The following is a 16,139-nucleotide window of genomic DNA, read 5'->3' as shown; positions in this document are numbered from 1 at the left end:
ATGACCAAAAGGGGAGGGCACTGTGCCACAAAGGTGTGAACGCCCCCTTCATTTAGTGGATTACCATGGCAACAAATGGCTGTTGCACGGAAGAATACCTCAGTAACATACATCTGGATCAGTATATATATGGCAGTATATGGACCCATGGTATTTTCGTGTCTGGCCAGTAATACTCCCAGATTTCATGGGACATTCCATAGGCGTAATGGTTTTTATACTGTACAAACTGTATGTGCTATTGCCCTACACCAACCCTACCCCTAAACCTACCCCTCACAGGAAACGTTCTGCATTTTTACTTTCTCAAAAAAACTCATTCTGTGTGATTTATAAGCTTGTTTCCTCATGGGGACCTCAAAAATGTCCCCACAAGGTCAAAATTTACTAGTATTACTATCCTTGTGGGGACATTTGGTCCCCATAACGTGATAAATACCAGGTACACACACACACACACACTATTAATCTGTCTCTGTGGGTCGGTCTGTTTGCCGTTTGACCCACTGAACTGAGATCAGCAGAATGGGGTTTGTGACGCTCAAATATCACCTCATATTATTTCCCATTAAAACATGATCATTTAAACCCATAAGTGCTGAGGATTGCTCCTGGAATGCAGACACAATCAGCTCAAGTGGTGCTGTGAAATGATTAAATAAAACGCAAGCGCGCAGGACTGTGATTGGTCCGGTCTAATCTGTTCTGAGAACTGTAACGGTCAAGTAAAGCCAGCTGTTGTGTGTTGTGCACTAACACAGACCTGCGAAGAACCGCCCACTTAGACAGGAAGAGAGCGTGTGATTGACAGGCGAAGCGACCAACCACAGCTCACTCGGTTTCTTTTTTATCTCTCTTTTAAAACATTTGAAAGTCATTTTTAATACATGTTTACGTTTTATTGTTATTTTTATTTCCTATGCATCTTTACTGACTATTTTTGGATGATTTCTAAGTCCTTCTTATGAAAAGCAGCGTCTCTTGAACACCGAAACGCCTTGCTTCTTGAGGTCAGAGATAACACAATAAAAGCGACGAGGGGAAATGTGTGAAGACTTCAGAGTTTCTGTCCGCCCAAAAGCAACAAATGCTGATTATTTCAGATATCAGTGTTTACAAAATAGAAAATGTAATTCTGCTTGTTGATATCTAGTTTTAAATATGTAAACTAACAGATATTACCATATTTGTAATGCTGTCTAAATGTTGTATAAATCAGAGTGAATGATATATGAACAAACCCCTCAGTAAACCCCTTCAGAATAGAGATAGGAATAAAACTCTTAAGTTTTGTCTGTAGTGTCTTGTGGCGAACTGTTAAATCCTATGTCTAGTTCTTCCTCAAAAACACTTTTCAGCAACCGGTAACTGGTTAGAAGTTGCATAAAGCCAGATTGCGACAGTGTTGTGTGGATTTGTGTGCATATGCATCAGTCAGTGTGTGTGTGTGTGTTGTGTGTTTTGTGTACATTGTGTGTGTGAGTGCGCGTGTGAGTATGCGTGCGTGTGTGTGCGTGAGTTTGTGTGTGTGTGTGTGTGTGTGAGTGCGCGTGTGAGTGTGTGTGTGAGTATGCGTGCGTGTGTGTGTGTGTGAGTGCGCGTGTGAGTGTGTGTGTGTGTGTGAGTGCGCGTGTGAGCGTGTGTGTGTGTGTGAGTGCGCGTGTGAGCGTGTGTGTGTGTGTGAGTGCGCGTGTGAGCGTGTGTGTGTGTGTGAGTGCGCGTGTGAGCGTGTGTGTGTGTGTGAGTGCGCGTGTGAGCGTGTGTGTGTGTGTGAGTGCGCGTGTGAGCGTGTGTGTGTGTGTAGTTTCAGGGCCCGTGTGGCTGAGAGTGAGTGTGTGTGTGTGTGTGTGAGAGTGAGTGTGTGTGTGTGTGTGTGTGTGAGTGCGTGTGTGAGCGTGTGTGTGTGTGTGAGTGCGCGTGTGAGCGTGTGTGTGTGTGTAGTTTCAGGGCCCGTGTGGCTCATGCTGGGCGTTTAGTGCCGTCGGTGCTCTGGAGGGTCAGATGAAGAGGAGAACAGGTTCACTGGTCCCCTTGAGTCCGCTGAACCTGCTGGACTGCAGTGTGAGTCTGGGGAACCGCGGCTGCAGAGGCGGATATCTGAGCCGAGCCTTTCTCTACATCATCCAGAACAACGGCATCGACTCCAACACCTTATACCCGTATGAACACAAGCTACTGCAGAACGTTAACACAACACCCAACGAGCCTTCAGCTTCACTACATCAGTGTTCACAGGCATGATATAAATCAGGGATTCTCCAACTGGGGTTCGTGAGGGAACTGCAGAGAGTTGGAAAACTGATGAAAAGCTAATAATTCAATTTTAAAAAATAAATTAAAATAAATAATTTTAAAATAAAACACTTACCAAGAAAATAATTAAATCATAAATAATTGTTTAAAAAATCTACATAATACACTTAGTAAAAATCAACTAAATCATAGAACTGCATAAATAAACAAATAAGTAAATATTTTTGCAGTGAAAATACTACACACTAACAAAATTCAATATTAAAAATGTAAAATTAAAATATATAATTTTAATATAAAACATTTACTAAAAACAATTAAATCATAAAAATGTAAAACTGAAAGAAAAAAAACAATCAAAATAAAAATTAACTAAAAATAATCATAAATAATCATTAATAAACTAAATGTCAAATTAAAATAAATAATAAAAAAATGAAAAATCTACATGAAACATTTGCTAAAAATTAAATAAATCATAAAAATTTAAAATGAATATAATTAAATATTTAATATAATTAATATAATCAAAATAAAATATTTACAAAAAATTTATCAAACCACAATGTAAATTTTAAATGAATAATTTTTTAAATAAAAACAATGAAAATAAAACCTGATGAAAAAAATAAATACAAATGTACATTTAAAATAATTATAATATAAAAACAATGAAAAACACTTACTAAAAATTCATTAAACCATAAAAGTGTCATATCAAAACAAATAAAATACTATTAAAAAACAATGAAAATAAAATGGTTACTAAAAATGTATTAAATCATAAAAATGTGAAATTAAAATAATTAATTTTAAAATAAAAACAATCGGAATAAAACTTACTAAAAACTAAATCATGAAAAATAACACATCTTTTCAAAATAATGAGCAAATGTGTTGTTAAATTATTGTAATATTAAATCTAAGTGGTTTGGCTGATGACAGAGTTTGTGAATCCCTGATCTAGAAGGTTTGAATGTTGTTGTTGTTGTGATGTTGTAGTGGTGTTCTAGTGACATTGTAGTGGCGTTGTTGTGACGTTGTAGTGACAAAGTGATATTGTGAAGTTGTAGTGGCGTTGTAGTTACATTATAGTGACGTTGTGGCATTGTTGTGACATAGTGACGTTGTTGTTGCAGTGTGCCATTATGACATTGTAGTGACGTTGTTGTGGCGGCATTTATAGTGACGTTGTTGTAGTGCCGTTAATGTGACGTTGTAGTGGCGTTGTTGTGGCGTAGTGACGTTGTGATGTTAATAGTGACTTTGTTGTGGTGTTGTGGCGGCGTTGTAGTGACGTAGTGACATTGTGGCATTGTAGTAATGTTATAGTGACGTTGTGACATTGTTGTGACTGTGGCGTTGTAGTGACGTTGTTGTAATGTTGTGATGTTGTAATGTTGCTGTGATGTTGTGGTGTTGGGGCGGTGTTGTAGTGACGTTGTTGTGTTGTAGTGATGTTATAGTGACATTGTGACATTGTAGTGTTGTAGTGATGTTATAGTGATGTTATAGTGACGTTGTTGTGACGTGGTATTGTAGTGGCGTTGTAGTGACTGTTGTGACAGTGGCGTTGTAGTGACGTTGTTGTTATGTCGTTGTAATGTTGTGATGTTGCTGTGATGTTATTGTAATGTTGTTGTGATGTTGTGGTGTTGAGGCGGCATTGTAGTGATTGTTGTGACAGTGGCGTTGTAGTGGCATTGTTGTTATGTCGTTGTAATGTTGCTGTGATGTTATTGTAATGTTGTTGTGATGTTGGGGCGGTGTTGTAGTGACGTTGTTGTGTTGTAGTGATGTTATAGTGACCTTATAATGACGGTGTGACATTGTGGTGTTGTAGTGATGTTATAGTGACGTTGTTGTGACGTGGCATTGTAGTGACATTGTAGTGGCGTTGTAGTGACTGTTGTGACAGTGGCGTTGTAGTGACGTTGTTATGTCGTTGTAATGTTGTGATGTTGCTGTGATGTTATTGTAATGTTGTTGTGGTGTTGGGGCGGCTTTGTAGTGATTGTTGTGACAGTGGCGTTGTAGTGACTGTTGTTATGTCGTTGTAATGTTGCTGTGATGTTATTGTAATGTTGTTGTGTTGTTGTGATGTTGGGGCGGTGTTGTAGTGACGTTGTTGTATTGTAGTGATGTTATAGTGACCTTATAATGACGTTGTGACATTGTGGCGTTGTAGTGATGTTATAGTGACGTTGTTGTGACATGGCATTGTAGTGGCGTTGTAGTGACTGTTGTGACAGTGGCATTGTAGTGACGTTGTTGTCATGTTGTAATGTTGCTGTGATGTTGTTGTAATGTTGTTGTGATGTTGTGGTGTTGGGGCGGCGTTGTAGTGACGTTGTTGTGTTGTAGAATGTTATAGTGACCTTATAATGACGTAGTGACGTTGTTGTCCTACTACTTGTTTCACTTCTGTTTCAGTTTTTTATAACAATTTCTTACTATGTGTCAGTAAGTTGTTGTTATTTTAGCATGTGTGTTTGGCTCAGTGTTATTTTTTTAGGATTACTGATAAACTAATGTAGTTTGATTTGTATTAGATATCTATTTTAGTTTTAGTTACAGTTGTAGTAATGTTGTCATTTTATTAGTTTTTTATTATGTCTATATAGGTTTTTTATTAAGTTTTAGTTTTATTTAATTTTAGTTATTTCAGTACTTCAACATACAAAATGGAAATGAAATAATATATATATATTGAATGTATTTATATACATGTACATGTACATGTATGTGTGTGTGGCTGTACATACACATATGTAGTTGTTTTTTGGTGTTTGGCTTAGTGTTATGTTAGAATCATTATTATATTCATACCTTTTGTTCTTTTAATATTTTGAATCATTTTTAGCTTTATTTTTTTGTTTTCATTTAAATGTTTAGTTTTGAAATGTTGTATGCATTTGTCATTTCTATTTAATTTCTTTTATTTTCTTAAATGTGTATATATATAGTGTTTTTAGAGTTTTAGCTTTTAGTTTTAATTACTTTTTCTTATTTGTAAGTCGCTTTGGATAAAAGCGTCTGCTAAATGACTAAAAGTAAAGTAAAGTAAAAGTTGTGTTGTAGTGATGTGATAGTGACCTTATAGTGATGTTGTGACATTGTGGCGTTGTATTGTAATGTTGTTGTGGTGTTGGGGCGGTGTTGTAGTGACGTTATTGTGACATTGTGACACTGGCGTTGTAGTGATGTTATAGTGACGTTGTTGTGACAGTGACGTTGTTGTTATGTCGTTGTTGTTATGTCATTGTAATGTTGTTGTGGTGTTGGGGCGGTGTTGTAGTGACGTTATTGTGACGTTGTGACACTGTGGCGTTGTAGTGATGTTATAGTGACGCTGTTGTGACAGTGACGTTGTTGTTATGTCGTTGTAATGTTGTTGTGTTGGGGCGGTGTTGTAGTGACGTTATTGTGACATTGTGACACTGGCGTTGTAGTGATGTTATAGTGACGTTGTTGTGACAGTGACGTTGTTATGTCGTTGTTATGTCGTTGTAATGTTGTTGTGGTGTTGGGGCGGTGTTGTAGTGACGTTATTGTGACGTTGTGACACTGTGGCGTTGTAGTGATGTTATAGTGACGTTGTTGTGACGTGGCATTGTAGTGACATTGTAGTGGCGTTGTAGTGACTGTTGTTTTGGCATTGTAGAGACGTTGTTGTTATGTCGGTGTAATGTTGTGATGTTGTAATGTTGCTGTGATGTTGTTTTGGCAGTGTAGTGACGTTGTTATGTCAGAGTAATGTTGTGATGATGCTGTGATGTTGTGGTGACGTTTGCAGCAGGGTGCCTGTCGATACTCTGTGACGGGAAGAGCCGGATATTGCTCAGGTTTCCGGATTCTTCCGCGTCACAATGAGGCAGCGCTGCAGTATGCCCTTGCTAACATTGGACCTGTGTCCGTTGGTGTCAATGCCAAACTTGCTTCCTTCCACAGGTACAGAGGCGGTGAGACATATATAATACATCACACACACCTGTCTATCTGCTTTCAGTCCCCCCAAATGATACATACGTGTGTTCAGGAATCTACAGCAATCTGAAGTGCTGCTCTGGACTGATCAATCATGCGGTTCTAGTTGTGGGTTACGGCTCAGAAAATGGACAAGATTACTGGCTGGTGAAAAACAGGTTGATTTTCACTTGATAAAAAAAATACTATGTGACAGTTATGACTTTAGAACAGGCATTTTGTCAGGTTTTAAAAGGTTATTTTAATATTATAATTATTTTACCATTATTACGAATCATTATTATGAATAATTATTTAATTATAATATTCATATTTGTATAAATATAAATGTAATATATTTATCATTTTTTAAATAAATATTATTAATAATTATTGTATTATAATATTCATATTTTGTAATAAATATACTAGTTTATATTTATATAATAATGTTGCTGTAAAAAAAAAAAAAAACTTCAGTAGCTGTTAAGTCACTGTATTTTAGTGTGAGCTCTAATGACCTCTAGTGTTGAAAATGCGAAATGATGATTTTAGGTCAATAATTCTGTCTCTCTGTCTCAGCTGGGGTGAAAACGGTTTCATCTGCATGGCACGAAATAAAAACATGTGTGGAATATCCAGCTTTTCCATTTACCCCACCATCTCATCCGACCGCATCTGAGCTTCCTCTCTGAGACACTGGAGCGGAATATATCTTATTTAATACATATTGATTTTCTGAAAGTCTTTAGTTTCTGTAACAGCCCTGAAAAACCAAACTCATGACAAAAGCAAAGAACATTCGTGGAAGTAAATTGGAAATAAAGTTGATACTGCTTTAATATTTATAATTTAGGGGGAGGAGTATTCTCAATCTAAAGAGTGCTTGACTGGACAAAAATGTCAAAGATGTTTATATAATTAATTTAAACATTGAAATTAGAGATCCGTTGTATTTTTTTCTTTCTTTTTCAAAACAAAACACCAAAAATAAATTAAATATTCAAATGTAAAATAAAAAAAAACACTTTATTAAATCATAAAAAATTATTAAATCATAATAATGTTATGTCTTAAATTAACTGTAACTGAAATTAGAGATTGATTGTTTTAAGTCTTATTTTGTGTTATAAATGAAACTCCAAGGTTGATTAAAATTATATATATATATGGGCCAATTTTAATATTACTATTATTAGAATTTAATTAAAATATATAGATTATTAGAATTAAATGGAATTAAGAGAAAAAGATAAAGAAGTGTCACCTTCATGCATGAAACTGTGCTTGTTTTATATTAAACTTATTGGTAAAAACTAGTAATAACTCATAAAAAATGTATACCTTTAAGCCATTTAAACACTGAAATCAGAGATTCATTCATTTTATGTGAGAAAGGAAAACGTTAAAGGAAAATGAAGGGAGAAGTTGTAGCTATAATATGCATGTTTTTATAAATATAATATTTATAATTTTTATGTTATTGGTTATTTTTCTTATAATGTTCATATTTGTATAAATATAAATGTAATATTTTATATAATATTAATAATTATTTTATTATAATATTCAAATTTTTATTAAAAAGTGTGTGTCTTTCATTTAAACACTGAAATTAGAGATTGTTTTATGTGGCTCATGAAGAAAAACAAGTGTTATTTTATGTTTCTGTTCACTGTTGTAAGAATAAATGAAGCTCAAAGTTCGATTAAAAGATTCAAATAAGCAGCATGGCTTTTATTGATTGTGTTATAAAGTATTACATTCTCTATAGAACAGTTATGATCAAAACTCCAAATATAAAATGCTGCACATGTGCGTTTACCAGCGTTACAGTCCTGAGTCAGAAATGACACAAATACTCTCATCATATTGGACTTAAGAAGACTCATAATTCCCTTCTCGTAATAGGTGAGGTGTGAGTGAAGCTCAGTAGATATAGGCTAATGTTAGTGTGTGTGTTTCTGATCGCTTGGCTTCGGTTCGGTTCGGGTCGCTCACATGTGTTCTGGATGGTTCTGAAGGCAGCTGATGAAGTCCTGGGCCAGAGTCATGAAACTGCATTGATTTTTATATTAAAATTATTGGTAAAAAATAAATAAATAGTACTTTAAAGGTAAATAAAATTAAATAAAACAAAAATAAATTAAATTAAATATATTATAAAAAAATATATAATATATATAATTTATTATTGTTATTATTATTAGAAATATTTTATTAGAAAGTATTGGTAAAAACTAGTCATTTAGAGGTAAATAAACAAAATAAATAAATCTCCCAAACTAACTAACTAACATATATATATATATATATATTAGAAATGTTATGTGTATATATATATATATGATAATTTTATTGGTTAAAACTAGTAGTTTAGACGTAGATAAAATGGTTTTTAACAAACCTTCACAAAAACTGCATAAATAATAATGTTTAGATTTTATTAGAATTAAATGATATAAGATATCTGGACAAAAAAAGAAGATGTGCAATCATAATGCTCTGGGTTATTTTGACAGGTGATGTCTTATGAGTATGAAGGTTAATAACAGATTATGCACACATTAAACTGTACAGTGATGGTAAATACATGTTTGACGTGCATCACAGTATAAAATAAACCCATCACGCTGATCTCTGAAATGCTGAGCGTCATGTGATCATCAGTGTATTTGAGTTGGACCTTCTTCGAGCGGGCGAAGGCCTCGGCCACGCGGCGGTTGCGTCCTCCGTAGCAGGTGGTGATGAGGTCGGCCACGCCGCAGCTCTCCAGGAAGGTGGCGGAGTTGACGGCACTCTTGCAGAAGATTTTGGAGAAGGCCACCATCTCCATCAGCCCCAGCCGGATCACAGCAGCTTTGGTGTTGTCACCGAAACCCAGACCGTCACAGAAACCTGCACCCACCGCCACGATGTTCTGCCACACACACACACACACACAGGGGGGCATAATTATGACTTTTTATCATCATTTTGACTGGTTCTGTCATAATCATAACTTTCCCTCATAATTCAGATTTTTATCTCATAATTTTGTCTTTTTGTCATAATTATGACTTGTATCTCAGAATTTAGATTTTTTTTTACATAATTATGACTTTTTCTCATAATTTGGTTTTTATCTCATAATTTTTACTTTTTGTCGTAATTATGACTTTTTATCTCATTTAAAATTTTGTTTTGGGGGGCATAATTATTACTTTTAGCTCATTAATTTGACTGTCATAATTATGACTTTTTATCTTATAATTTTGACTGGTTCTCTCATAATTATAACTACCCTTCATAATTCAGATTTTTATCTCATAATTTTGTCTTTTTGGCATTATTATGACTTTTTATCTCATAATTAATTTTTTTTGCCATAATTATCTCATAGTTCTGATTTACCTAAGCTTCCATAACATCAGCAATCTGAACAAGTGAGACGATGCTTTAAAGATGACTTCTAGATGATTGAGAGATGAAAGCATCACGTGTGTGTCTCCGGTACCTTCAGCGCTCCACACAGCTCCACCGTGTCGCTCTCCTTCACCACAGTGATGCGGAAGTTCGGCGTCTGCAGAAGCTCTTTGAAGACCTTGCCGTTGGATTCATTAGTGGCTCCTGAAACACACACACACAGTCATAAACACACGAGGTCAAGCGCTCTGCAGGCTTCTCACAGGAAGTGATGTCACACACCGATGGTGGTCTCGCAGAACTTCTCCTCGGCCACCTCGCTGGCGATGTTGGCGCCCATCAGCACACTGACCTCGATCTCCAGCTTGGACCTGATGATGTCAGAGATCAGGGTCAGTCCATCCGGACCCTCATCGATACCCTTAACACACACACACAGAATGATCAATACTGTTTAGTAATAAATATAGTACATACATTCAGGATTATTATAATTAACTAATACTATTAAATCATTTTACAGTATTTCACAGTATTTCTCACTTTTATTTATTTTAAGTTGAAGCATTAAAATTACTAACTTGAAATAAAAAATAAAACTGAAGTAAACCTTAAAATGATAATAATAATAGTAAATAATACTAAAATATCGCTAACTGCGTAAAAAAGATATGGTGATTGTCTCATACTTTAATGAGGGAGATGCCAGTGGCTCCAGGTTTGACGTGAGGTTTCATCTGGTCACAGATCTTCCCAATAAACTGATGAGGAATGACGAAGATCAGGACGTCTGCTCCGCTCGCGGCCTCGGTGACATCAGGAACAGCCACCTGAGGAAACAGAGCAGATCTGAACCCTGGTCTTCTCTCAGCAGGGGCTTCACGGAAATCAACTGCTTTACACCAGTGCTTCTTAACCTTTTAAACAATATTTGAAAGTCTCCCATATTATTACAGCCATCATTTCTGGTTCAATTATGACAACGCTCAAAAATGTCTTATAATTCTAACTTTTTGACTTTATCTCATAATTATCTCTCATAATTTTGTCTTTTTGTCATAATTTAGATTTGGCATAATTTCAACCTTTTGTCAATTATGACTTTATATCTCATAATTATGATTGTTTTTTTATCTCAATGCCATAAATATGACTCTTTAAACTCATAATTTCATCTTTTTGGCATCATTTAGATTTGGCATAATTACAACCTTTTGTCAATTATGACTTTATATCTCATAATTATGAACTTTTATCGCAATGCCATAAATATGACTCTTTAAACTCATAATTTCATCTTTTTGGCATCATTTAGTTTTTTTTTTAAATCTCATAATTCCAACCTTTTGTCAATTATGACTTTATATCTCATAATTATTAATTTTTATCTCAGTGCCATAAATATGACTCTTTAAACTCATAATTTCATCTTTTTGGCATAATTTTTATTTTTTTTTAAATCTCATAATTCCAACCTTTTGTCAATTATGACTTTATATCTCATAATTATACATTTTTATCTCAGTGCCATAAATATGACTCTTTAAACTCATAATTTTATCTTTTTTTTTTATCTCATAATTTCAACCTTTTGTCAATTATGACTGTATATCTCATAATAATTATTTTTTTTTATCTCAATGCCATAAATATTACTCTTTAAACTCATAATTTCATCTTTTTGGCATCATTTAGATTTTTTTATCTCATAATTTCAACCTTTTGTCAATTATGACTGTATATCTCATAATAATTATTTTTTTTTATCTCAATGCCATAAATATTACTCTTTAAACTCATAATTTCATCTTTTTGGCATCATTTTTATTTTTTTTTAAATCTCATAATTACAACCTTTTGTCAATTATGACTTTATATTTCATAGTTTTGAATTTTTATCTCAATGCCATAAATATGACTCTTTAAACTCATAATTTCATCTTTTTGGTATAATTTAGATTTGGCATAATTACAACCTTTTGTCAATTATGACTTTATATTTCATAATTATGAATTTTTTATCTCAATGCTATAAATATGACTCTTTAAACTCATAATTTCATCTTTTTGGCATCATTTTTATTTTTTTTTAAATCTCATAATTACAACCTTTTGTCAATTATGACTTTATATTTCATAATTATGAATTTTTATCTCAATGCCATAAATATGACTCTTTAAACTCATAATTTCATCTTTTTGGCATCATTTAGATTTTTTTATCTCATAATTTCAACCTTTTGTCAATTATGACTGTATATCTCATAATAATTATTTTTTTTTATCTCAATGCCATAAATATTACTCTTTAAACTCATAATTTCATCTTTTTGGCATAATATAGATATTTTTTTTATCTCATAATTTCAACTGTTATAGTTAAGTTTTATCACATTATTTCGACTTTTTCATCTCATAATTTTGTCTTTTTGTCATAATTATGACTTTTTATATAATTTCTTTTAACTTTTTGTCATAATTGTAACCTTTGGTCTATGCTACATGTTCCATGTGTGTGTTCTGCCCAGTTTGTCTTCATAGTTACCCTCATTAGTTGCCATAGTCACTCACTGGACCACACCCACTCCTTGTTAGTTCCCATAGTAACACATTTTCTCCCTTGGACCCTTGTATTAAACCGTGCTTGAGTTTCTCTTGTGCTTTGGCAGTTGTTGGATGTTATGGTGCCGTTTCGGCTCGTGTTCTGTTCCTTGTTTCCCGTGTTTTGGTTTATTGTTTGCTCTTGTTTTGTTATTAAACTGCCATGTTCCCTGCCTGCTTGCTTGCTTCATCCACCAGCACATTACAGTCTAACTGTTATAATCCACTTTTTATCATATCATTTATACTTTTATCTCATAATTATTATTTTTGATGCCATAAATGAGTTTTTATCTCATAATTTTTTACTTTTTGTCAGAATTTTGACTGTCATAATTTCAACTGCTCTAATCCACTTTATATCACAACAGATTTAGACTTTTATTTCATAATTATGATTTTTTTTCTCATAATTATTTTTAATGCCATGAGTTTATCTCATCATTTTTTTTTACTTTTTGTCAGAATTTAGACTTTGTCATAATTTCAATTGTTATAATCCACTTTTATCACATCATTTATACTTTTATCTCATAATTATGATTTTTTTAAATCTCATAATTATGATTTTTTTATCTCATAATTATGTTTTTTTTAAATCTCATAATTATTATTTTTAATGCCATAAGTGTGTTTTTATCTCATAATTGTTTACTTTTCACAATTTCACCTGTTATAATCAACTTTTTTATCAACATTTTGACTTTTTATCTCATACTTATGACTTTTAATACCATAAATATGACTTCATAATCTCACAATTTCATCTTTCTGTCATAATTTTAACTTTTTATCTCATAATTGATCTGTTATACTGGTTACTGGAATTTTTGTTTTCATTTTATTTCTTGAATCTTTTTCATTTTTGATTAAGTTTTCATTCATTTTTAATAAAATTAACCATCTGGGTCCAGCAACAAGCTAGTACGACCCGTTCTGTTCCAGCAGGTTACCTTCATAAAGTGGGCGGGTAGATCAAGACATTTCTAATGCAGCATCTGAATGATTGCTACATCACTTTTATTATTCCTTCAGCTTTGACCTGGTTAATTATAGTCTGTTTGAGTTGCTGTTCTCTAACTAATCCACATTTGTGTGCAATGATTTCAAAACCACAAGTTCACATTTGCTCATTTATCTTTTCCCATCATGACCTCTGCCTCACTTACTCAGTGGTTACTTCACTATTAATCTGCTTCTAACGTTGTGTAATTTTGCCGCAGTAACGTGTAGATGAGTGTAAAGGTGATCAGTGCAGAGGTCAGCACTTTAATCTGTGTGTAACCCTACTGATAACCAGCTCACATCTAACATTTACTCAAAGATACCATGGTATTACCTTCTGAACTTCACTAGAGCTATCAAAAATATCAAAATTGATTTATCAAAATGTTATTTATGAATGTTCTCGAAATGTTCTGAATGTTTTTGAAATGTTTCTTCTTGGTTATACGAACATTCCATTTGGTCATTTTGCAAACATCATGGAAACGTTACTTTTAAATGTTCTCTGAAGATTCTGGAAAATATAGTAACATTTATAAAATATTATGCTACATGAACAATTGTATAAATAATGTTTTTGTGGTAACATTTTGAGAACATTTCTATTAACGTAACTGAAAGTTCAAACTTTTCCAGAACATTCTGAGAACATTCTTCTGGTCATACAGGTTAAGCATCTTTCAATTACCTTGCAGTACCATCAAAGTACCACGGTATTATGGTCTCTTCCCATCACTGTACTATTAAAGAGAAACACACACCACATTTTTGGGCAGTTTGTGTCCGGGCAGATATTTGACGTTCTCGTGTTCGGTGTTGATGATCTCGGTGAGTTTGCGTCCGTCAATCATCTCCTCATAGACCCACATCTTCACCAGCGGATCGAAGCGGTTCGACGCTTTCACATTGTGCCCGATGATCTTAGCGATGGCAGAACCCCTGACCAACAAAAAACACACATATGCAGCACAAACACATTAAAAACAACAAAGTACCACCTTACTTTCCATATGGCAAAAAATATATATTTTTTTTTAAATACATTATTTAAAATACATTTTCAAAATACATTTTTAAATGCTTTTAAAAAATATATCTAGTTTTTTAAATATATTTTCAAAATTTACATTTTTTTTGTGTATTTTTAAATATATTTGAAAACATATTTTTTTCTGGGAACACACAACTACAGTAAAACTGTTGATTGATTGAATAACTGGATGTGAAACTGTGAGAAGCTTCAGAATCAGGTTTACTACAGTAAATATGCCATTATGTGGGGAAAAAACTGTTGTAACCATGGGAAATTCTGGTATTCTTAATTATACTGCGGTAAATTACATGGCCATCAAACGGTAGTAACTAAGTACCATGGTGTGAGCATTAGAGCAGCTACAGTGGTAACACCAGTCGGTTCTGTAGGAGTACAGATGCAAACACACCAGTGTGGAAAGTCAATGTCGCGTCGCGTTCAGCGCAGACAGCTGCTAAAGCGTTTCAGACGGATATAAGACGGAACTCACCAGTTTCCTGAGCCGATGATACAAACTTTCTTGCCAGGCATCGTGTTTGTTGTTGACTGAGGATCAGAGAGAGAATGAAGTTTGACTTCCTGACACACCCGACATACAGAGAGAGAGAGAGAGAGCGAGAGAGAGAGAGAGCGAGAGAGAGAGATAGAGAGAGAGAGACAGAGAGAGAGAGAGAGAGACACAGAGAGAGAGAGATAGAGAGAGAGAGACAGGGAGAGACAGAGAGAGAGAGAGAGAGAAAGAGAGAGAGATACAGGGAGAGAGACAGAGAGAGAGAGAGAGAGAGAGAGAATGCAAGGCTGGGTTCAACAGGTCTGGATTTGTTCTGCTCCTAAATTCCTGCTTAGTGTCTAATCATCTGTGTTATAGTCCAATTTTATGGATTAAAATGACTGTTAATATTAAAATAAATGGAAATGATAATGATTTATTCTTTAATGATTGAATGCAGCTGGTGTTAAAACATGTTAATGATTTCATTTAAGAATAAAATCAAACATCCGAGATCAAGGTCAAATACAGGTGTCAGATTTCACCAAATGTTCCACAACTACAGGAAAAGCTGAAATCAGCAACATTACGTGGAAACAACTTCATTAACAACTTCACTGAATAATGCTTTCATGAAAATTTGCAAATGCAAAAACACTTGTGTGAGGGTTTCGGGTCCATAACAAAACAAAACAAAAAAAATAAAAATAAAATAAAATAAAATGAAATTAAAATAGAAATGAAAATGAAATTAAATGAAACGAAATGTAATTGAAATTAAATGAAATTGAAATGAAAATGAAATTAAATGAAACGAAATAAAATAAAATATGTATTTATTTCATCTTCATGAAAATGTTCAAAAAGAAAAAGGTTGCTTAAGCATTTTGGCTCTAAATAATATAATATAATATAATATACAAATTGCATGAGGGTTTTGGCTCTATATAACATGACAAAATATAATAGGTAATATGTAATATAATAATGTCTTACATAATAATGTTTTGCTTGAAGGTTTTGGGTCTAATAATATAATATAATATAATATAATATAATATAATATAATATAATATAATATAATATAATATAATATAATATAATATAATATAATATAATATAATATAATATAATATAATATAATATAATATAATATAATATAATATAATATAATATAATATAATATAATATAATATAATATAATATAATATAATATAATATAATATAATATAATATAATATAATATAATATAATATAATATAATATAATATCATATCATTAGGCCAGTATTAAACAGCAGAAGTCAATGGAAAGTCCCAGTCATGTGATTGGTTATAGTTGTGATGTTCACGTGGGATGAGATTTCTATAATTCAGCACAATCTGC

At 33.2% G+C, this 16,139-nt stretch overlaps 2 protein-coding genes across 2 annotated transcripts; one reads left to right on the top strand and one right to left on the bottom strand.

Moving 5' to 3' along the window:
• On the top strand, positions 1 to 6,518 carry LOC107701881 (cathepsin K-like). The gene is made up of 3 exons (XM_016504019.1): positions 1 to 33; positions 1,948 to 2,184; positions 6,053 to 6,518. Exons 1-3 carry the CDS (start codon positions 1 to 3, stop codon positions 6,308 to 6,310), a joined length of 528 nt encoding a protein of 175 aa, XP_016359505.1. The 3' UTR covers positions 6,311 to 6,518.
• A 2,113-nt stretch (positions 6,519 to 8,631) lies between these two features.
• LOC107701894 (glycerol-3-phosphate dehydrogenase [NAD(+)], cytoplasmic-like) lies at positions 8,632 to 14,919 on the bottom strand. The gene is made up of 6 exons (XM_016504038.1): positions 14,754 to 14,919; positions 13,992 to 14,169; positions 10,314 to 10,454; positions 9,907 to 10,045; positions 9,716 to 9,828; positions 8,632 to 9,139 (listed from the first exon to the last, which is right to left on the bottom strand). The coding sequence occupies exons 1-6, from the start codon at positions 14,792 to 14,794 to the stop codon at positions 8,765 to 8,767; spliced, it is 987 nt and encodes a 328-aa protein (XP_016359524.1). The 5' UTR covers positions 14,795 to 14,919; the 3' UTR covers positions 8,632 to 8,764.
• Positions 14,920 to 16,139: the final 1,220 nt, after the last annotated feature.

This window comes from Sinocyclocheilus anshuiensis, unplaced genomic scaffold, assembly GCF_001515605.1.
Source record: "Sinocyclocheilus anshuiensis isolate Anshui unplaced genomic scaffold, SAMN03320099.WGS_v1.1 scaffold2144, whole genome shotgun sequence".
Lineage (NCBI taxonomy): Eukaryota > Metazoa > Chordata > Actinopteri > Cypriniformes > Cyprinidae > Sinocyclocheilus > Sinocyclocheilus anshuiensis.
Note: the sequence above shows the minus strand (reverse complement) of the source record. Positions and strands in the feature narration are given on the sequence as shown.

Coding starts and splice junctions, on each gene's coding strand:
- LOC107701881 (XM_016504019.1), top strand. CDS start 1: ATGACCAAAAGGGGAGGGCACTGTGCCACAAAG. Junction 34..1,947: donor GAGGGCACTGTGCCACAAAG/GTGTGAACGCCC, acceptor GTGTAGTTTCAG/GGCCCGTGTGGCTCATGCTG. Junction 2,185..6,052: donor AACACAAGCTACTGCAGAAC/GTTAACACAACA, acceptor CGTTTGCAGCAG/GGTGCCTGTCGATACTCTGT.
- LOC107701894 (XM_016504038.1), bottom strand. CDS start 14,794: ATGCCTGGCAAGAAAGTTTGTATCATCGGCTCAGGAAACTG. Junction 14,170..14,753: donor ATCATCGGCTCAGGAAACTG/GTGAGTTCCGTC, acceptor TTTGTTGGTCAG/GGGTTCTGCCATCGCTAAGA. Junction 10,046..10,313: donor CTGGCATCTCCCTCATTAAA/GTATGAGACAAT, acceptor GTGTGTGTTAAG/GGTATCGATGAGGGTCCGGA.